The 24,671-nt window shown below is 37.8% G+C and overlaps 1 protein-coding gene across 1 annotated transcript in view; it reads left to right on the forward strand.

Moving 5' to 3' along the window:
• Window positions 1-24,671, forward strand: part of cacna1ea (calcium channel, voltage-dependent, R type, alpha 1E subunit a) — a gene marked incomplete at both ends in the record, with an annotated part of 153,942 nt that overhangs the window by 29,324 nt on the left and 99,947 nt on the right. Inside the window, 3 exons of the mRNA XM_081348753.1 lie at window positions 208-474; window positions 16,381-16,486; window positions 17,084-17,223. Of these exons, the coding sequence (XP_081204879.1) occupies window positions 208-474; window positions 16,381-16,486; window positions 17,084-17,223 (513 nt within the window). The remainder of the gene's footprint in view (window positions 1-207; window positions 475-16,380; window positions 16,487-17,083; window positions 17,224-24,671) is intronic.

Raw genomic sequence — 24,671 nt, forward strand, 5'->3', positions numbered from 1 at the left:
TTTGGCGTGTGTAGAGATATCTGTTGGAGTAAGCTACGTGTTGCGCGTGCTTGGAGGATGCAACGGTCATTTATTTAGTCGTCGTTTGTCCTAACAGGAAAACTCTTGCAGTTTGGATGATTATTTGCAGTTCACCATGTGGAGGTAATCGCACTTTTGCACCTGTTGACAGAGGGACTAAGATTTCTCTTTTTTTGCTCCACACAGAATGGCTCGCTTCGGAGACGACGTTCCCGGTCTGCTGGGAGCCGGGGATGGGGGTTCGGAGCGCAGTCGGAACCGGGATGCTCCTGCGGTATCCACAGGTGGAGTTTCACCAGCCTTCAAACAGACCAAAGCGCAGCGAGCCCGAACTATGGCCCTGTACAACCCCATCCCAGTTCGACAGAATTGCTTCACCGTCAACAGATCGCTCTTTATCTTTGGAGAGGACAACATCGTTAGGAAGTATGCTAAGAAGATCACAGAATGGCCATATCCTTTTGTCTAAACGGTAAAACACGCCCTGCCCCCTTAAACACCAACTCGGTGTTGACAGCACACGCAAATGTGTTGTCAACACGTTTTACAAAAGCACATGCAACTCCTGAGTTTATTTCTGCTGATCTGAATCTCAAAATGTATTATTATTATTTATTATTAAGCTTGTATGTTACAGTCCCTTCAAAATATCTCCCTTAATTTTAGTTTACTTGCATATTATTTCTGTAAACAAACTTTGTTACAGGGGAAAAGGACTTTAAGCCTCACAAAATTGTCAAAATGACTATTAATTCAAACATTTCTAACATATATTTATCATACAACAGGTGTATTCAGGTCTTTTGGGAATGATTTGCATGATGTATTTATAACAAATTTATTAAAACGCCACAGATATACAAGTTATTCAAACAGACACTGACTGTATGAATACAATTTGATGTTTTTGTGGGGCTTAAAGTATAAATGGTGTAACTATCTGAAGATTGTACAGTATAAACAAAATGAAAAACAGAAATTGAGCATTTTAAAAAAGGCATTTCTAAGATTTTTTCCTGAGAATATATTTTTTAAATAATCTCTTGACATCCTTATTTCTCACTGACCCATAGTGATTTGCATGTTCAAGATCTCGTTGGCCTGGTAATGATACAAAGTGAAAATGTATGTATTCTGTTTTTAAAATGCATTGTAAATGACAAAATACACTTCCTGATATTTTATACTATGTAATTCATTGAACTAACTTGCTTTCAGGACCATGGACAGGGTACTATATTTTTTAGAGTCAGAAATATATCAGGAGCGGGGCTTTATAACTCGGGGTTATAAATGGTGAGGGTTAACAAGGATGTTAATTAAGGGTTAAGTATAGTGTGAAAGGACATATATGAAAGTAGCACATGTGTATTTTAGCATTTCAGATTACAATCTGTGAGTAAGTGTATTTTATTGATGATGAGGTTTATGTTTTGTTGTGAGCTCTCTGTGTTTTTTATGCTCTGCCAAGCTGGTTTCTGATGATGAAGAAACATATATACAATTGTTGATGAGTTGGTCAGGAGAGGGAGGAGAGGTAAACCCTGCAACCACATAAACCCCACTGGAGGTTTTTTGGATGCATGTCATTGATTACAGACTTCAAAGTGCCATGGCGTGATTAAAAAAAACCTTCTCTATGATGCAAATTAGATGAGTCAGTGACAGGACATGATAAGGCCGTCGACCATCGTTGTCACAGGTGTGCACTACTGGAACAATTGTTGGGTTTTCATTTGCCCTTTTTTAATGTCACAGCAGACTACCCAGACATGACTGTGTCTTAGCATTTATGTAAATTAGGCAGAGCTCAGTTACTAAATGTAAAGAATCTGCAAAAGCTTTGCTGTAATCTAGTTATCACTCTGTTTGGTAGTTTAAAGCATTAGCATTTATGCTTTAAAGTCATTTTAAGGGAAAGTAAGAGTGTCGTTTGAAAGCCATTGCCAGGTGGAGCACAGTACATTTATTCAGTTTGAATAAAATCAGATTAATTCTACATAGAAATCCATCCATTGTCACATACTTTACAAATATGTGAAATACAGAGTTAATTCACCACTGCCAATATTGGCTTTTAATAAAACTTGGTTGTCTATGCAATAGAAACACAATTATTTTAATTGTGGGGACAAAAAGGCGGAAGTTCTGTAGCAGGAGCTCTGGAGCTGTCAAAAGTCCGCCCGATGACGCAAAATGACATGTTGTGAATGTGCATCATTCAGTGAATTTTTGCTGTTAAATATACACGGAAATTTGGATGCAGACATTGTAGCAATACAAAGCTGATTAAAAATAGCTGAACTTACTCTTTAAACAGCCAAAAATATTTTTGTGAGTATGATTGTTTATTTATGTTTTAAAACATATTTCAGTGATTTTTGATGTTACATTTGAAATCAGTTAAGCGGCTATTATAAGCTGCTCAGACATCTAAAAACAAACATCTAAATGCGAAAGGAGTATGCATGCTAAAAAGAGAAACTTCTCGCACTATGCAGGCGAGGGATGTAAAATGTGTGAACCTATCTCTAGCCTTACACAGAGGTGTCATTTCCAAAGAAGAGAGGCTTTCGATAACGTGTCTGTGTGTTTCCCTGCTCTTGTTTGACTCAAATCCTTTACTTGGGTTGAATGTCATTCATGTAGTTTTGAATGTCATGAAGGAGAGATAAAATTAGATCGGGTGCTTGCTGTAATCAAGTGACGACAAGATTTGGTTGTTGCCTTTGTAAGACAGTAACATGCTTAATGTTACAAGCGGTTCTGAAGCCTAATGATGAAAGAAGGAGAACGATTGAGGGCGGTGATATCATGGCTGTGCTTATGTGCGTTGATTGATATGCCTTTGTGCGTTTCTGCTTTCATTTGCAACAACGTGACTTAGTATGCGTGTTTGTGCCTGCATGTTAAATTCAATTATAGCATCTATCTGGTCTTGGCTCTCTTGTGTATCTAATGGCCCACTTGCGACATAATGCAAGTGTCAGTGTCTGTGACCACTTTAGGCAGATTTTAAGCATATGGTCACACATCTCTCACTCATAAGCTGAGAGCTTCAGGGAGCTGAAGAGATGGAAGCCCTGCTAATGGTGCTGTAATGACTTGGCCTTGCCCCAAAATAAATGCAACTAGAGTCTGTTCCTTAGAGAAAGGAGAAAACGACATCCCTCTGGGAGTGATTCTTAAGTGTATTACAAGGAAAGATCAACAGTGTAATTAAATGTATGTCGGAGACTCATTATGGATCAGATTTGATGTCATTATTAGCCAATGGTAATGAGTTTCATGTCTTTAGAGCTGTTCACACCCACCTGAGGAATTGCTTGTAGGAGCTCTGTTCCAAAACCTAGCAAGCTGCCTACACAGGGAACATTTCAAGGCATCATACGTGTGCTACTGAGATAAAGACTGTTCTAAAAGGTAGGCGTCTTAATTATGCAGCCTCCTAAGATACCTCAGTTGTTTTTTTAAGGTTACCATCGCTTTTATCCTTCATGTAGAAGGCAATCCCATAATGAATTGTGAGAGAAAATCTCCAAGATTCCAAGGTGACAGAAATATAAATAAATTATAAATAAATTGTGTATGCAGAATGCTGAAAATCTTAAAGTATTTCAGTATAATTAAAAGTACTATTTTACCCAATATTTATATTATTATATATTTACATACACTTATTAGAATATTGCACAATTATCTTAGCAACATTATCAAAATTAATTGTGATCAAATTATTTTACTTTTGTTTTGCTTATGCTTATTAGACTTCACACATCAATTGTCTTAGGGGCCGTTCACAGAATGCATTTTTCCTTTCCACTGCACCACTTTTCCATTGGTTTCTCTATGTAAACACATGCTAGACGGACATTTTTGACTGTTGCGCTTGCGACTCGCGTCTTTTGCAGCATCTAGCGAATGACACAGCATTCCAAAAAATGCTATGCTAAAATTCAACTAAAGAAATTCAACTTTGAAATAAAAAACGTGTCTCTAGACCTTTTTTTTTCATTCCACTCCAGTCCAGCATTTATGAATGAACTGTCCCTAAGAGCACTATTTGTGTGGCATGCAGAGAAGCTGCCTATGTAGTCATTCCAAATCAGTCATTTATGAAGTTTCATGATTTTTAGGATGCTGACTTAAGCCCTATTCAGACTAGTAAAGTAATAATTACCAGAGGTTCTCTGTGATTTTAGTCCCGTCCGAATGTGCCATCTCAGTAATCATTACGGACAATGTCAGTAAAGATTACGGCGACTTTTACCTTCAGTAAAAAGGTCCGGAAAAATGACCTCAGGTAATAGTAATCCCGTGCGAATAGACCCGCTGTAAATATGTACATAAATTCAGTTGCGTTCTAGACGCTGGAACGAGTCTGTGGCAAAACTCAAGCGTTTTCCACACACCATTCAGATCAGAAAGAAGATCGAAAGCACTTGTTAGAGGCATGAAACATCTTTTAGCGTTAGGAAAGTGCCTATTACCAACACAATACAATCTGAAGTTAATTAATACATTGTTCGACCGGACATAACAGTTTTTTTTATATAAATATAGGTCATATGTGTTTGTGCACGTGATATCAGGAAGCAATGTAATACGTATATGACGACAGGAGGGTGACGGCGATGCGCAAATTGCAAAACACTTGAGTACCCCTCCCACTTCTGCTTGTTTTACTGAGATATCTTCTCCCGTGCAAATTGGCCATTAATATTACAGACGTCCTGTGGTAAAATTACATTACTCCATCTTCCCTTATAAAGTTAATTCCGTCCAAATAGGGCTTTAGAGGGCAGCTATATGTAGGCAGCTCACTAGGTTTTGGAACAGAGCTCAGGTCTGGTCTCATTGTCAAACCTACATATGCATTTCAGATACATCCTAAATGATAATGGTTCTTGTTACATCAGATTGCACTGTATGACAGCTGTGGCAGAGCAGGAAAAGTATTAACCCCTGCCATGTCTCATAATTATAATGCAACCAAACAATGTGGGAACAGCTGTTGAATAAGACTTTTCTAGGTGCATTTCGCTGTCAAACAAAGACATTGTGACCTCCCCAAGGGCAAACCATCTCTCATGTTTCTGTTAAGCTCTTTTTGAGTGTTTTTCTAGATGCTAATGAGATCAGTCAATATGTCATCAGGATAATACTGTTCATTGTTATGGTTTCCTCAAGGTTACATCAAAGCTCTTTTTTGGTTTGCCCCAGTGAAAAAAAACATTAGCTTTGACAAAGCAAAAGTTGAATCCCCATGAGTCGAACAGACCAAAATACCATCTTGCTCCAATTTAGATGCATGTGTCTCCCACACATTGTTCATTCGTATCTGAGGAAAAGTCAGCATTTGAATGTGGTGATATCGGATGCTGCTCAGTTTTGCTCAATTTAAAAGAACAAACTTTCCTTTTTTAGATTTACTAATTTGATACATAATGGGATTTGATCAGAGCAGGAAGTTCTAATTGTGGACTCTTGAAATATATCTAAAATCATTGGCTTTTGAAAAGGATTATTGAAGCTTAAGCTTGTTAACATGGATTTGTGTTATATCATTCATGCATTTATAATGGATTTTAATTAATTAATTATTTTATTTCCTGTTGTGGATAGATCATTTGCTGTGCAATAACATTAGCTATTACTCTGTGTCCTAACCAGCTGTCACACGGCAAGTGATTAGTCTGTCCAGCAAAAATACTGCAGAAAGTGACGTTCGCATTCACAGCTAATTGGAAGATAATTGATGTTTCATGTACATTTATGAGGAGAAGAATTTTGGACCAGTGAGATAAAAGTGGGTGAGGCTGCACAGCAGGAATAAAAAACAAGCAATCAACAAAATGTCCTTTTGCAAAATCGAGTTTGATGGGGAAAAATTTTTGTTTAAAATTTTAATAATTTTTTTTTTTTTGTTATTTTGAATTATATTTATCTATTGTAAATGAAATAGTAACAATAGTGAATTTGTGAAAAAAAAAAACACCTCTCCTCATATGTACACACAAACATGCACACACACAGAGGCCTGTGGAATAACCAAAGGTCACACCGGTTTGCAAAACAGCATGTTCACGAGCCCTGTGTGGTGCAGCATCGACAACCTGTGTGTGAGAGCGGTAATTTAGGAAAGCTTTGTTTGAAGTGCCGTTCGACATGTGCTTTGAGCTCAGGCTGATGAAGCGCTGGGAGGAGGGACAGAAATGTGTCTGGAGAGAAATGCATTCATTTGGTGGATTGGAAAACTTACAGATGGAGTCATTAGGGAAGAACATGTTTGTCAGGGTGTGTGTAGGCAGTGAATGTTGAGGAGGGGTGGACGCATGTGTTGTTTCCTCTGTTAGTGACGCACATTAGAAGGAGATCATCAGGTGATGTCATTATTTGTCGTCATGGTTCCTGAAGTGGGCCGGTTTGGCTGTGGGGTCAGGTGGACAGGTTGGTCGTGGCAGATCGATGTCGTCTATGGGAAGGACAGGGCTTAATGAAGCGAGTGGGCTGCTGTGCCGCTCGGCCGGTGGGGAAGCCACAGCTGTTCATTCCTCTGATCCCCACTGTGTGGCTGAGGGAGGAAATACCCCACCGTGCCCATGCTTACTCAATAATTGATCCTGTCAATCGACCCTATGCCTCCCTCCAGTGAACAGAAGAGGGAGAAACAGAAGATGTGGTAGAGGGTGTTAAGGACCTCTTCATTTGTCTTAATCAGGTTTGGAAAACCACCTGAGGAATGAGACTTTTAAAGTCAATATCAAATGAACCCTCTTTGCTTTCCTAATTCATGTTCCTGATCTTATCGTGCCTGTTCTTATTAGTCTAAAGCAGGGGTCGGCAACAGTACTGTACCAATACTGGCCCGCCAGCAATTATATCTGGCCCGCGCCCGCAGCCAGATTATTTTGCTAGTGGCTGGTTCTGAAATAGATCTGTCATGACAGCAACAGTTACTCACAATCACTTCGTCTTTATAGTGATTTTGCCTTTAAAATAGAAGTACGAGAACGTTTTTGCAGCAATGTTTTATTTTGAGATTAATTGAGATCTTTTAATTTGAAAAAGACATTCTAAAAAGTTCTAAAAGACATTCAAAAGAGTCTGTGGATCGCTAGACACACCTCTAAAATAGTTGTCATGAAAAGTCTAATCTTATATTCTTTGCAAACAGTCACAACTTCTTTGCAGATAAGACACACCGGCTTTGCATTTACAAAACTAGGTAGGATGAACGGTCGCCTTTCCATTCTTCTTTGTATGCCCTATTTTCGCTGTCACCTTGCCAGACTCTTTGATAGAGTCATTTTCTCTCAACATCTAGCTTAAATGTTAACATCACTCGACAAAATAGCCTACCTCCAGCACACAAACAATTAAAAAAAATTAAAAATTGAATAATAAAATGTAAAAGTAGGCTACGTCAAATAATTATTACAATAAGTTGGGCTCCATTGTGTAACAAGCAAATTAATAGTAACATAGTTCGTTAAGAGCATGACTCAAACATGCCATTAATGGGCTTATTCTAGCCCTGTTTTATTTTTTGAGTTATTTTTATCCATTCTGCATCTCCCACATATGTGTGTTTTTGCTAGGTGGGATGTGTTGCAAGATGCTGCAATATATTTGAGACATGTGGGTCAGACATGATTTTGATCACTTCATTAAGTTTCGTTTTGTAGAAAGCCTTTCTTTAAAGTGAATTTCGTTTTGTATAAATTGTATCTTAATTTTAATCAATGTTTCATCAACAATTTGCCTGGATTTAATAAATAAGAAGCAAATAGCAGACAATATATTCAAGGGATGCACCGATACAGAGCTCATTTACTCTTACTTGTACTCGTAAAAATGCTCCGATACCAACAACCAATACCAGGCTGCGTTTGTACATTTGTGTCCAGACAAAGAAACACTGACAACAGAGAATATAATGGGGATAAAAAAAGAAGGCTGTCTATGAAGTAAATGTATCTTATTAGTGGAATATTAAATGAAATATAGGAACACCTATAGCTGTGGTGCGTGAGCTGATGAGAGAAAAATGTGCAGTGGATTGAGCGCGCAGCGGCACAGACGCGTGAGCTGGTCGAGCACATGCTTTTTTCACAGACGTCAGTGGAAAGTTTGTAGTTCAGTCGGATGTCAATGGCAAAGAAAGTAAAACGAGGCATGTAGCTTATTATTAAAGTTAACTGACGAGAGAGAGAGAGAGAGAATGAGAGAGCGCACTTCTATTGAATAATTTTGCTGATCATTCATTCAGCATGTGTTATTTGGATTAAAACTAAATTGTATATGTAAGTAAAACATGAACTTGATGTTACTTGATTTATGTATAACGAGTGGTTCGCTACATTATTACTTACAGGAAGTTTGCAGGCCAAGAAGTGTCACATACAAGAAGTTCCAACACAAACATCCAAAGCGCGCGTCCCGAAAACCAACGTATCAGATTATTGAATTGTCTTTTACGTCTTGTGCTTGAACGGACGAATTCACACAAAATAATGTAAAAACGTCTGTCTTGGCAAGTATCCTAGTAAACAAAGTCAGTTATATCTCAAGTGAACGTAGACAGTATATTCAAATGGGGTACGTGCGTTCGGTCTTAAAGGGGCAGCAGTCTAATAAACATGCTGCTGTTTTAATGTTCAAACATTGTTTAATGTTCAATCAAACAAAGGACAAATAAATTACTCACTGCTCTTGACTAAATAAAAAGATCCATCTATATTTAATTTATACAGTAATGAATATGCAGTGTTTTTTCACATTTGATTGATTACTGTAGTTTTTGTTGTAGTATCAAAATGGAATAAATAATTGATATTTCACTTGTGTCTAAACATTTGTACCACTGACCCAATCCTCAGCACTGAGCCCTTCTGGAGCAGCTCTAAATATGTGCTGTACTGTTAAATGAAAGATAAAATATGATAGAGCAATATGAACAGTGAAAGTAACAGAAGTTCATACAAAGCATTTTAGCAGGCTTTATTAACCTGTTAACTGTCACGGGCCCACCGGTGGGCCCAAATTCATTACATATTTAAAACAGTAATATCCTATACTAAACCTAAACTAATCTTGACAAACTATATATCATTTGAAAGCTTACAATCTCTAGTTTTCATATTTGGTGACTGATTTTCAAAATAAATTACAGAGGAGCCGTAATTTATCAATTTGCAACAAGACAATTTTCATATTCCTAAGGCGTGTTCAGACCTTTATTTTGAAATAGCAATGAACATTTTTATGTGATTCTTAGAGGTTGAATTCATATCAAAATCTGCCAAACTTCCCATATTACTTCTGAATAGAATGTCTACTTCATAAATTGTATGAAAATTGTGGAAATAATGGTTCAGATGATCACTCAAACCACATATGGAAATAGAGGCGTCCTTATATGGGCAGTAATGGAGTCTAGTTGTCACCTAGTGAAAATGTTTGGTACTGCGCCCAAACAAAATCTTACTGAAAGCTCATTTTTTGAGATATCAACCTAAATTTTGAAACACAACTTGTTCAGATTTTTGACTTTGATTTTTTTGCAGTTTTAGAGTCACCCAGGTTTTAAAAATATATATTTTATATAAAATATGAATAATTAATTTTTTTACATTTTACATTTCCATAAACTCAAACTGCTATAACTTTTTTTCTGTTTCACTTTCTTAATTTATTTCACTTCTACAAAAATCTGCCAAATGTCTTCTTTAAAACAAGACCAATTGTATGTATATACTCCAAAGCATTCTTTAATTACAACCATTTAAGTTCGAAATGTGCATTTTCATGTCTTCTCAAAAAAAGGGGGGTGACAGTTAACAGGTTAAGCATGAAAATAACTTAGCCAACTAAGTTAACTTAGTCAAATAATAGGATTTATATTCTTTTGGTTTCTCTACCAATACATTTAAAAATTACAAATGCAGTGAAAATACAGGTATCGGTTACGGTATCGGTATGGGCGAGTACCAAAAATTACAGTATCGGTATCGGACTCGTTCTGGAAAAAGTGGTATCGGTGCATCCTTAATATATTCAGGACATGGAGGCGCCGGCACGATTGCATTGCTCATGAACTGGAGCTCATCTCATAAATGAACTGAAACTCAGCGGATAAGCTGCCTCACAGACATGAGAAATATATATAGAAAGCTTAAAATGTCTACTTTTAAACAAAACAATTCAAAACGAAAAGAAACAGACTACTCTCTGCTTATGTAATCCGTATGAAATGTGTATCTCTCTGAAGGCGCGTTCACTACTGCGGTCACTATTTCAGATGACACTGACACAGAAAACACCGGTTTATTAATAAACAATTAAAATGTCTCCTTGCTATATTTGAAACATTCATAATCATTACTTTTGCCGGTTCTTTGCTTTTAGGTGCGCTATTGGCTTTGACTAAGCTATGTTCTCGCCTAGCCTGGTCTTACAAGACTACATCGTACATTTCATTTGTACAGAGAGTATGGCCACCCTCCATTGACAAGCGTTCACTTCCTTGAAGGCGGGTACTCTGTTGAAGTTTAAAACTATTGGATCTGCCCAGAGCCACTCTGGATCTGCCATAACCAATCGCTAACGTTTGGTTGAGACATAACCCTACAACTCAAACTAGCGCACAACCTCAACATCATCGTTCTCAGCCACTCCCTCTGTTTGCTGATTGGACCGGTAAAAATGTGAGAAAACCCACGAATATACCTAAAACCCGGACGGAGTACTGAAGGAAAGTGAAAATTGAGCAGAAGTACGTCGTAGGAGGGCGGATCCAGGCTAGTTCTGGCCCGCCATCTAATGGGAATTTTTTTTTTGCCCCGATGCCAAACTTACCTGCCGACCCCTGGTCTAAAGAAAGAAGTGTTAGAATGATGTCTGTGATGTTATGAATGGTATAATTGTATGCATCTCACGCTCTCTTTCCATGCACCTTTTCCTGTCTCTGTATTTCTCCTAATCACTTTCTCTCTCTCATGCTCCAAGCTTCTATTGGATTGAAATGCAATTCATTCTTTTTGCTCATTGAAAAACACTTTCATAGGCCACATCTTGCTACCCTGGAAATCCAGAGTTCTCGCAAGAGCACAATTTGAATTTGCTCAGCGAGTCACTCCGGCATTGAGTAATGATGCTCATTAACTATGCCCTTGTAGCTGAGCTGCACCAATCACATCAGTGTATCTGATATAGGCGGGCCAGAGGCAAGCTAAACAAATGACGACAGCGCAATCACGACAGTGATTGGTCGTAGTGTTATCCAATTGCGTGCAGTGAGATTTTCAAATGCATGCTGGGTGCCGCCCCTCGAGTTGGGCGATTTTCATTTATCAATGCCAAACCCTTAATCTTTCAGATTTGGGTCTGGATTTCCAGACTAACAACATGCACAGCTATTTTGAAATCTCTTCCAGTAGAAATAAAATGTAGAAATAGAGTCAGAGAGTATGGAAGAGAGAGAGAAAGTTTGCTCATAAAGTCACTAAAGTTAGATGTTTGTGAACAGCGATACCTGCGTGATCCTGTTGATGGACTATTCAGTACTATTCAACTTATTAAGAGCTGATCTAAAGAAAAATTGAGTATCATGTGTCATGGTGGATACAGTGAAAGGATGTTTGTGTGGTCAGTATTGATTGTGCGAATGCATTCAGCAGCATGTAGAGAACACTGATGGCTCAGAGACCATATTAACTCTGAGTACTGACTTATGGCAGACAGGAGAGAGCCTGTTGCCACGGAGACCGCTCTCTCTCTCTCTCTGTCTCTCTCTGTCTCTCTACTGCTCTTTTAGATTGTAATGGCTGCAGTCTTTCTTTCTCTCTTTCTGTGACTCTCTGGTATTGTACCTTTTTTTTAAATATTAAATCATGTAACCATGTAGGGCTGCAACTAACGATTATTTCAATAATCGATTAATCTGTCGATTATTTTTTCGATTAATCAATAAATCGGATAAAAAAACCCATTAATTTCCAACCCTTTATTCAAAAACATAACTGACAGTGCAAATTCACAGTGCAAAGTGCACAAACAGATTGCTCCTTGAACATCCCTGAGCTGTTAAAGTAAAAAAACACACACAAAAAACACATGCACATGCTTTACTTCTGCCAAATATATAGGCTTTTTTTAAATAAAGTGCACAAAAAGATGTATTTTTTGTTTAAAGGGACCTGAGCTGTCAGAACAATAAATAATTTATAAAAAATAAAGAAAAATACAAATCAGAAAACTTAACAGGATTTGTTTGAACATCAGAACTTGTTCTCTACACTACACTCACAGACGCACACACTCACAAACTCTCACTCACAGATGCACACACTCACAAACTTGGTTTTTGGTAATCTTTAACAAAATGTTTGACATTATTTGACAAGCACATGCACACAAAACACAAGTCTCGCGCAGTCGGATAATAGGTAATAATAATAGCAATAATAATAATGATAACAGAAGATAATATCTCTAGTCTATCCTAATATTAATTATAAATACAATGTATATAAAATATAAATACAATATAAAATAATAAAATAAAATAAAAACAATAAAAACAAATACAATGGATTGACCACCTGGTATGGTGGTAAGGTATTTTGCAGCTCATTCTTTCCGAGCATATAGTGAAGTTTCTCTTAGTCATTTAGAGTAAAGAATGAAAAATTCAGTGCTGCAAATTGTGGAAAAAATATTCCCCTTGTAGTGGTACTTGGGACAGACAAGAAAGTGTTTTCATCTTCTGTCTATTTGATTCAAATCACAGTCTGCTAATTCAGTGGTAAGAATTGAATTGTTGGTTTTATTTAGATTGTTGTCCATTTATCGAACTTCCATGCCTCTTATATAATAATTATATATTACTATGTACCAATTTACTAATGCTCTGACACACTCGGTCTCTCTCTCTGTCGAGCGCGCTCTCGGACACACTCGGTCTCTCTCACGCAGTGTCGCTCGCTCGCGGAGTTCGCTTCACTTTTGTCCAGTCCGGTAAAATTTAAACTCCGCGAGTGAGCAACAGTGCGCGAGAAAGACCGAGTGTGTCCACTCTGCTCCGCACTCAACTCAACTTTTTTTTTTTTATACTCAACAATCTCTGCGTCGTGCGACGCAACGAATCGATTATGAAATTCGTTGCCAACTCTTTTAGTAATCGATTTTAATCGATTTAATCGATTCGTTGTTGCAGCCATATAACCATGCATGCAGAGTGTGCGGACAAAATATAATTACATAAAACATAAATACAGCCTATTTAGTATGGTGTTACTTTTTAAATTTTCCTCTGTGTATTTGTTTTATCACTAGTTTATTCTTCTCTATTTTCCATCTTAAATAACCTAAACATATTGTCCATTTAATAGAACACCAATACCAGAACATATGTTGTTTTTACTGTTCAAAGCCAACATATTGACACTAGCATCATGCTACTGGAACTCAGCAAAGTCTGAGTTTAATTTAATTAACACAAACTGAGGGATAGAAAGGCACATAAGAGAGAGAGACTTCGCCAGAGGTCTGTCCTCCAGCTGCCTGTTATATTTGTACTGAACTCTCTTTCTTCTTTGTCTTAAGCAGATTTGGGCTCTTTTATTTACTGTTTTTTTTATCCCCACACACACTGGCAGAAATTGGCAGAGGCCACGTTTCAAAATCCAACATTTTTCTGTACACATGCAAATCAGTGGCTGGCTGTGAACTCACAACCACCAGGGGTCCTGAGAACATCTTGTAAACTTGAAGTTAAATAACTGCTCTCTTTCATTTCATTGTATGACAACAGTCTTCATGCACTCTTTGGGCATGTAAGTTTGTGTGTTTGAGAAAGCATGTGCCAGCCTGCAATGTACTGCTGCAGTATACTGGCACATTTTACATCAGCAGCCTTGTACGCTGAACACACACACACACACACACACCTATACACACACACACACACACACACACACACACACACACACACACACACACACACACACACACACACACACACACACACACACACACACACACACACACACACACACACACACACACACACACACACACACACACACACACACACACACACACACACACACACACACAAAAAAACACTGTTATACACTCCAGAGTTCCCACAATCATGAAAAACTTTTCAATTTTGTAGTCAAGTCTTTGAAATTTCGATAGGAAGTACAGATTTTTCTAAAACTCACAAGCCATAGTGGATCAGTCTGTCAGATTTGTGAGAGAATCATTCTTTTGAGTCATTTATTTTCAAATGAGCAAGTAAATCAGGTTGACAAAGGGTAGCAAATTTTTAACTCTGTTTAACTATTTTTAATTTTTTTTTATTATTAAATCTGAGCTTACTGTGAAAGTAATGGGAATGCATTGGTTCTCATTGTGACTCCATTCAAACTTTGTTTGTTTTTTGAAGTGTTAAAAGTTTTTTTTTTTTTTTTTTTTACATTTGCAAAAAGAAATTTAAGATCATATTTTGAAAATCACCCATTTCAAAATGTAAGGTGCCATATTTTCAATTTGAATTCTGGTCTTCTTCATAATGCATGATGATTGTTTATTTTTCTTTCTTGCATCAATTTACACTAAAACCATTTTTATATTCTTTTTCCTTCTTTCAAGTATTTTCAAGAAATATCAATGTAGTTTCTATTCATATTCTTGTTGTAGCTCGTACCACTTATATTGTTAGTCAAGGTACACCATTTTTTTAATGCAATAATTTTCTATCATCACTCTGACCCTTTAATTTCATTGGCTGTTTTACTAATGAACCAGTAAGACTTGAGCAAATTAAATACTATGGTTTTAATAGTATTATTCATTAGGGGTGTAAGAAAAAATCGATACACTTGAGTATCGCGATATTTTATTTTGCAATACTGTATCGATTTTCAAAAACGCAATATCGATTATTTTTTTTATTTTTTTTTACGTCCAAAAATATTCATGGTAAGAGCGTAAGACAGTGGTTCACGTTTATGTTGTTTAAATCCCTACTACTAGATAGCTATGCTGAGACGCACCACTAGTGTCCTCGCCAGGCTCGCCTATAACGGTGCGTGTCCACTGGACATTTTAGGATTGACAGCGGACCGAAGAAAGCGTTGAGAGCGACCGAGAGCGTCAAAAAGTTAGACAGTTCCTTTATACAAATATCAAGCGAAAAACGCAGTCGGCAGCCAATTGCTGTAAGGTTCGGGATGTGACGTTTGTCTTGAGAGTTTAAACATATGCAAATTGTGCCGGAGTTTATGCTGGATTTAGTGCGTAAATCATTTTGTTTACAAATTAGATGTTGCGTTATTTATATGTTAAATATTTCATTTTGGATGTGTTTATTGTGATTATATTGGCTGGCTTTATAAAAGTTTATACAATTGATAGGATATCTTTGCTTGGTGCATTTGGAAACAAAGCTTGTCTATTTCTAAATGTAATCGCGTGCATCGTTCATAGAGCAACGCGAATAGAGCATCTGGCGCGAGTGATTTCAATGTTAAGTCAATGCAAAGACGCGTTTACGCGCGTCTGGAGGTCCTGCGGCACAAGGCGTTTAGCGCGGCGCGGTTCGCCTCATTCGCGCGTCCAGTTCTTTTAAAATCTTTTATCACATAAAACTTGATTTCAATATATGACACATTCATTTTGTTCACTTTCATCCACTTTCATTCATTTTCGTCCAGTTCACGTTGTTGTTTTGTATTGTGACAGGGCCTATGTACCTATTTCTTTTATTATGGCCTACTTGAGCATATAAAAATTTGCTCACTAAGAACCTGTGAACCACAATCCCAAACTGGCAGTTTGATTTTCTGTGTACTGAATTGTTTACCTAAAGTAAACTTCTTTGATTTGTATGCACATCATGTCTTTTTTAAAATATTTGTAATATATTTAACTTTAAAAAAATCCCAATATATCGCCTTATGCACAGTATCGAAATGTATTGCAATATATTGAATCGTGACCCATGTATCGTGATACGTATCGTATCGCCAGATTCTTGCCAATACACAGCCCTATTATTCATTGTTATGGTTTGTATGATTAATGGCAAGTGAAAAGTTTTTAAGTAGTTGTACAGATGGTACTCAACCAGAATATTTTTTTTACCGCCACGGGTACCACCGCAGGTTACTGCGGGAAATGCATTTCTACTCTTGACTACTAGGTGGCGCTATAACCATAGTGCTGCTTAATTTTGCACAGTGAGCACAGCAACAGTGGGATGTTGTGTTAGTAAGTACACTAATGACCAAACATCAATAGTTGCAAGATGTCTTAAGTATGTACTATTCCTTAACCTTCCTCCTCAACTCCGTTTGAATACATGATCCTGGCCACCATTATCGCCAACTGCATCGTCCTGGCCTTGGAGCAGCACCTGCCTGGAGAGGACAAGACGCCCATGTCAAAGAGACTTGTGAGGACACACCTACCCACTTACATTTACTGCTCTCCTCATCTTCCATTTTTAGCTGATTTTCTGTTTTCATTTGAAAGAATTGAATATAGATGAATCATTTTGGCCTAGTTATCTACTTATAGATGTATTTCTAGTAATTTGTGTAACGAGAAAGATGTTATACTCTAAGAGACCACAGTTATATTCTAAATGTAGCTCTCTTGTGCTTTCATATTCTGTCCTTCCTCATATTCTTTGTTCTTGACAACTTTATTCAGACTGTAGTTTCCCCCATTGAATTGCTCACAAGCTAATTATTCCCATTCAAAGAGTATTTCCCTACTGTTTTACTTTAGTGACATATTTTAGAGAAGTCCTTGTTTAAATAGAGGCAAGTAATGACAATCGCCTCACTAAATAAAACCTAAATTAAACCAGGTTCTTAATAATTGCTGTTCTTGGAGATTAGTTAAACAGAACATTCTGGCTAAGTGTCAAAATCTAATGTGCACCCAACCTAGATGGCATTATTTTATGCTGAGTTTGAGTTCTATGCTTTTTATGTAGGTATGTAGGTTTATGTTGTCTTACACCCAATCCATTTTCTTTTCTCAGGAAAAAACAGAGCCCTACTTCATAGGAATGTTTTGCTTAGAAGCTGGAATAAAAGTCATTGCTTTGGGATTTGCATTCCACAAGGGCTCGTACCTGCGGAACGGCTGGAACGTGATGGACTTCATTGTCGTTCTGAGTGGGTGAGTGACAGGTGCTACTATCTTCTGAATGATGCTGAGTTTGCTGATTTAAACCTTTCCATGTCAGGGTCAAGTGTCTTCATTTGTTTCAAAATTCATTGCATGGTTTTCATTCCACATTTACTTGTAGATCAAGTTTTCTTCTCGTAAAATTAGTTTGAACCTTTTGATGGTTTTCCTGGATTTTGCACTGTAGATGTGTGGTGTGTGTCCTTGTGGGCAACTTTCTGCATTGGCGAGATGTTGCACAACACAAGGTTGTGGATTTGCTGAAATTCAATGGACTTTCACCTCATTTTACCTCAACAAACTCTGCTTGATTGAATCATCTGAGAGTGTTAACCTGTTAAGCTGCAACCCCACTTTTGAAAAATCCCAAGAAATGACATACCCAAACTGAAACCGATACAGTTCATGAACCCTTTGTACTAAAAGCACAAGTATGATCTCATTTGAAAGCTGACACCTGGCAGTTTATTGTAAATGTAGAATTAATTATTGTCATAATGACAAAAATTGTTATAAATAGCTTCAAAGTTTTGTAAAGTTATTAGAAATTATTTTTTATGAAATATCCTCATGAAAATAAAATTGAAGTTGGCACTGGAGCAATCTAGAAATGCACTACAGCTAATGCCACATGTCTAAACATTTTATGTTTAAAATCTTAAGATAGTAAGTCCAAAACTGTATTTAGTGAAATGTTTTTCAAGACCATGTCATGTGACTTTATTTTGATTTGACGCTAAGATGCTTCTGATGTTTATTGCCATCTTCTAACCATCTATGCAGTATATTGTCCTTATTGTTTTGTGGTGCAAACGAGCCCCATTCAGTCTCAGTCTCCCCCTGAACACATTCACACCTCTCCAGCCTGGTTATGGCTGTAAATATGCATTTCTTTTGTCTGCATTATAGTTACTAACGACTGGCTATTCACAGGCTATTCATATGGTTTCACTTTCAATCACCAATTTCTTTTCTCAAAGTTCACCCTTACATTTTAAACTGTATCTAATGCATTTCTTGAATAAAGAAACATTTCAGTAAGCTTTCAAAAAATAATAAAAATATAACTTCTAGGTGGCAGGTGCACCTAGGGCTAGCTAGCATGTTAGCTTAGCACACCATCAATACACGACAATTTATGAGATTAAAACCATGTTTGTGCTTATAAACTTACTTTATAAAGCAAATCGAGTATTTTAAATAATTTTCTGTGATCTAATTTGGCTTCAGATAAAAAATCAGACAGAAAATATACTATTGTCAGAGAATGTCTAATACTGTTCTGCACAACGATTCTATATAGATTAGCATTACATTATAAATATAATCTATTATTATGGAAATACCTGGCATGGATTGAAAAACACAGGTAACTCAAATATCATAGCAAACATGTTTATTGTCTTCAAAACGACTGTTTCTCCATGTTACAGCGTGATCTGTTGTTAGCTGTGTGTGTGTTCGAGGCTTCCTGGATTGTCACATGATTGGCACTTCTTCATGTTCTAAAACTGTGCACAGGGCGGCGAGGGCGCCCTCAGGCTATTGGTATGAATTGAAAACACATTAACAGAGTATGCAAACGCTCATAATGATTACATCGACGCATTTGGGTATAAATTCAATAAATATTATTCCTGTCTATAGAAATCTGATGTAAACCTATGAGAATATATCAATATTTCTCCAAATCTGCACATTTTTGAGCTAAAGCCTAAAAGGACGTTGTTTTGTGTATCGCTGTCATGACGACAGCACGGGAGTTTTTTTATGAATGAAAGCGGCTGACGCGCATAATTCATATCAAAGGTATCGACTCATTTTTTTCATTTCATAACTCCTGACACAAATTAAGAAATAACTGTCGCTATAAGCTTCTCAGAATACAATAGTGGTCAAATTCTGAAACTTGAGTCTTATATCTTTGTAATGATGTATAGTTTGTCAAGGTATAACATTAAATCTGATAGTAACTTTGAACTATATATAAATAAAACCGCTTCAGTGCGCCCGCGCTCTGGCAGCGGTTAACAGGTTAACTTTCAGACCAGGCTGAGTGGAGAAATGAACAGCACCTTGAAAACACTCCATCGCCAAGAACAGATATTGCGTTAGTGCTGTTAAAACAGCAGTGTCAAGAAGTGCTCTCCTCAAGGGAAAGGCTGCTGAAGTTTTCATTTGCAGAGTAAACCACAATTTAGAAGCTTGGATGAAGGGCAGAGGCCATTTTGCTTTGTACCGTAATATTTATCATCTGTTTTTCAGAGAACGGAGCTATCTAAAAGAGAAAGGAGGGAGAGAGAGGGAAAGAAAAAGACAGACACACACATACACAGTGCAACGTAACGATACATATAAAATATTAATCACTGTCATAGTGTTAAAGTACAAAGGGAGATGGGCTTCTTAGAGAATTTCACATGATTCCAGTTCGCATTCATTATTGATGAGCCCTGGATCTTTGTCTGGTTTAAGAGAGGAAGAAAACGCCAGAAAGACTTTAACCTCTCAACCCCTTTTTCTCATTAACTCGTTAGTTGTTTACTGACACCTGACATGCACACACAGTAATAACACCACAGATAAACACCCTTAAATATATCTGTGATGTGTAAGTCATGACAAATTTGTCATTTTAGAGACAGCACAGGAGCAGTGTTGAGGTCTCGTAATCATAAGGTTCAAAAGGGAAGATGACGTGTAATTAATTTGATGACTGAGAGATCAGTTGTCTGTGTGTTAATGTTTCATCACATTCAGACTGCAAGCTGCAATGTAATTTTTTTCCATGTTGATTAAGCTGAATAGTGGTCCAGAAAACACTTATTTACAGATAGAATCATGTTAAAAGTGTAAATTCTAATGTTTATATAATAATGATTTATTTCTAAATGTCAGTGTTGTGTTGTACAACTGGACGTGTCTATATGTGCGTGTGATCAGACTCTCTGGCATCTTGGTTAGATTTCCGTGCTGGCACCACCCACATAATTATCTGGTAATCTTTAAATTATGATGTCAGAGTTGAAATTGTGTGAATGTTGAATGTCATGTTACTACACTTAAACTGTGTGCAAGGTGTTGCCCGTTAGATGGATGATTACTAGAGTTCAAAACATAATTTTTCTAATGGAACAAGGGTGTAAAGTCAGTAGTATTTTGCTAATGTGGATAGAGGGGATGTAGGCAGTCAGTTTTTCAAGTTTTCTCTGTTCCTTTCACTTGCACTTATCCTGTGTTCCTCCGTCTAGATGAGATGGTGAGGCAGTATTTCATCAAAGCCTTGCACCCTCATTAGGAGTTGAGTGAAGATTATAAGATCTGGTGGTATCAGATGAGTCATCATCGCTCATTAGATTTTAATGAAGTCAGTTGCACAGAGAACAAGGAGAAAGAATGGAAAATGAATGATAGAGAGGGAACAGGAAGAGGATGGAAAGCTCATCAAACATGTGACATCATTGTTACTACATAAAAAATTGTATTCAAACTTGACTTGAACATACATTTTATTACTGGTAACGGCAGTTATTATATTTAATTGATTAATTTCAAGACATTATTTAGGCTAATTGTTAGTTGTTTTTGTGGAATACTTGCAAGAGTGGCATGCCAAGTAATTGACTACAAGTAGTGCACAATGCTTTTATCTTACTAAATCGGACTTTATGGCTACTTTCACACTGTTGGTTTTTGAGATTGACAATCGCATTTACTTTTTTATTTACGCATTCACATTTACTCAGGTGTAAGTCTCGAATTATCCCATTTACACAGCAAGCAACTTACAGTAGCCAGCAGCCATATCACCCTGTAGCCCAAGACTGGTTGCCCACTGAAGCTAAGCAGGGCTGAGCCTGGTTAGTACCTGGATGGGAGACTTCCTGAGAAAACCAGGTTGCTGCTGGAAGTGGTGTTAGTGAGGCCAGCAGGGGGCGCATACTGTCTCGAATAGCATCTCGAATACTGTCTGTATGAACATGCAATGGAAGTCAAACCCATATTCATTGACCAGTAACCTTAGTGACAGTGACCAAAGTAATCAACACAGCGCAGGCTTTTCCCGAGAATCCGGTTGTGAGTCCTGAAAATGTACAGGTGTGAATTTGTTTATAGAATGCTGTTGTCACTCCTGTAAATAACTGAACTGTGTGTGAAGTGAACGTAACCATATTAAGGATTTAAATACAGGACTGACAGTATTCTGTTGCTGTGTGAATGTGGCCATTTTATCCATCAGGGGCTGTATTACAGAAACATCTCAACTTAAAATCTTATCCTATCAGTTTAGAATGACAGGGTCTTGCCCTGACAGTCTTGTCTGTCTTGTTTCTGTTCAGTGTTTCTTTGTTTGTCTCGTGTCTGAGCGCATGGCTCTCCCTCTGTTTGTGTTGGCCACGTGCTCCTCTTGTCCAGCCTCGTCATTTCCAGTTACCACACCCCCTTGTCAAATTTTTTACTTGCTTGAGTGTGTTCATCTGTTCCTCATGTGCTCTGCTCCCTTTATTTGGGCCCTATGATTTCCACTATGCGGAAAACACGGACGGAATCGCAGAATCCAGTGATAAAAAACGGAATTTACTGTATAATGCGGAATTTCATGGAATTTCTAAAAATGTATGATGAATAAATAAAAAGCAGTTCAGTACACTTAAATCAAATCACGATTAGGGATGGGACGATTACCGGTTTCACGATAAACCACGATAAAATGTACTGACGGTTAGTAATATCGTTTAAAATTGAATTATCATTAAAACCGTGTTTGATTATCGCGATTTAGATCCTGTTAAACCAGCAACAGTCTGACGCAGGCGCAGCGCGCAAGGCAGTGCCCGTGCTCGGGAGATTTTTCAGCCTTTTAAAAGAACCAATTCTGATGTGTGGTCATATTTTGGCTTTAACAAAAGTCCTGAGGGAAACTTAATCGAGGATGGTCACCCTGTCAGCAGAACATGCACAGGAAAAAGTCACTGCAATAACTTCAGATCTGCCGAGTCGTCTTGTGACCATCACCGACTGTTGTATAGCGAACGCAAGGCAAGTTAACTTTGACCTCAATACCAAAACTACGTCTGGGAAATAATTGGGCATGAAATGTTGTTTTAAGTTGAACTATTTTATATCAATGAACGTGAAACTTCCGCAGTTGAGTAAAGTTCGGACTCGGAGCAAGTGGCTTAGCCAAAGACGAACGAACAAGTTCAAACAAGACTATTAAGAGTGACATTTAAGGGATAATAATTTATATTCATTATACACTTATTACACCGATTTTTTTTTTTTCATAGGCTAATTACGGGGACATTGAATTGAGATTAATGTTTTTCTTACCTTTTTATAAATCATGTAGGCTACAGCGTAGGCTACAAAGCAATCGTTCAGATAAGATGATCACAACAATATTATCAAACTCTGTAAACAATAAATCAACTCTGATCAACTCTTATTTCAATACAATTAAAAACGGAGACGCAAGACGGCAAATTGTATTTGAATGAAACGAGAGAGCGCGTCCGTTGTGATAACATTACATGGTGTAACGTCTGTCAGAGAGTTTGAAGTCTGCCCAGATGAAGAATACATGACAGTGCAAATGAACTGGTAGTTCCACGAGACTTTTATAGATGTTTTCTCTCAGTTAAGCACACTCTTCACATACATGTCGAAGAGCGAATGTTAAAAGAGAAAAGAAAACACTCTAAAACACGCTACAAATCAAAGTGGAAGTAAACACATTATAATAAAACAACGGTCAGCAGTAGAGCGGTCATCTTCCTCTTTGCGCGAGTAATCTCACTCTCACTGTGCGTGCGCGCTCACATAAAAACAGCAGCATGCATACAATAACGTAGGCTACGCCATAGAAGTAGTTATCTTAAAGGCACATTAACATTCATGTCATGAACACTACTTAACACTAGGTGGCCGTTACAATGCATGTGCGCGGTCTTATGATGCGTTGCTATTGATTCATTATAAGGAAGGAAATGCTTTAAAAAGTGCATAGAGCTGCTTGTTTTATTTGTTGTTTGTTGATTTTCAAATATAAAACTTGTTGAAATGTCTTCAGTGTGATCATCAACTCTTTTTGAACACTTTCATCTCGTTTTAACAAAACCGTGATAATATTGATAATCGCGATAATTTTGGTCACTATTATCGTGATATTTAATTTCCATACCGTCCCATCCCTAATCACGATATTCACTGTGTGAATGAATGGCTCAGACACACGGTTTCATTTACCACACACACACACACACACACTGAAGCACCCGTGACGCTTGCAGTGTTTTCAGCTTCTGCCACTTCACTGAACACATAAACACATGAACTTCATCTCCAGAGCCGCTCTGAGAGTCACTTCATCAGCATTTTGCCGTTTCATTTGAGAAATATTATCGTCATATCATAAATACACAGAGGGCCCTATCTTGCACCCAGCGCAATTGACTTTGTTCACCGACGCATGTATCATTACTATTTTGCACCCATGCACAGCAGACTTTTCCTTCCACAGACGTCGGTAAACTAGCAAATGCATTTGCGCTCCCGGGGGCGGTTCAGCGCAAAGAGGAGGCGTGTTCCGGCGCAAACGTTCCTTGGTGCTGTTTTGCAGGTTTAGAAAACAATTCCACCACTGACCAGGAAAAACCTAGTCTAAAGTCAGTGGCACGTTGCGCATGTTATTCATATGCTATTTTAAGGGTGCATGCTTGGCCATAATCAATGTAGCGTGTGCACAACGCGCATACACTTTGCTTATCTCATCTACACACAGACACAGCAGTTCTCATTTTTAGAAAACCATACATTATTACAAGGAAAAATATTAACACATGAGGGAAATCATTGTTGTGTCCATGAAGATGTGAAAAAATAGGCATAAATCTAGCTTACACATTTACCCAAATTATTATACACCTGTTTAACGGAAGCTAATTCGGATGTGTTTCTCCCATCCCCAATGTCACTTCTCTGTGTTTTACAGCCCTGACGAGAACGTCTGTCTCCTCGGCTGTGAACCGCTCCTGGCGTGCCCCTGGCAAATTCGCCGATATAATAGCAATCCGCCATGGAACAAACGCGCCTGCTCTTAAAGGGAATGTGGGATGTCACTCTGATTGGTATATTTCATGTTACGCCCAAACCACACCTATGAATAATGAAGCTACTTCAGACCAACCCATTTTAGATTTGCGTCAGGCGCAAGAGTCATTTACCCCCCCCCCCCCCCCCCCCCCGGTATAATAGCAACAGTGCCCAAGACCCGCCCACAAAGTTACTTGCGTTTCGCGCTTGATACTTGTGTTTCGGATCGTTAAAGTAGGGCCCAGAAACTCAAAGGTCTTCACGGCAACCTGTCACAATAAAAGTTCGGTTAAACTTGAAATTTTGACAGAAAAATATTACTGTAGTACAGTACAATTTAGCTA

Source organism: Scardinius erythrophthalmus (assembly GCF_964197995.2).
Source record: "Scardinius erythrophthalmus genome assembly, chromosome: 20".
NCBI classification, from domain to species: domain Eukaryota; kingdom Metazoa; phylum Chordata; class Actinopteri; order Cypriniformes; family Leuciscidae; genus Scardinius; species Scardinius erythrophthalmus.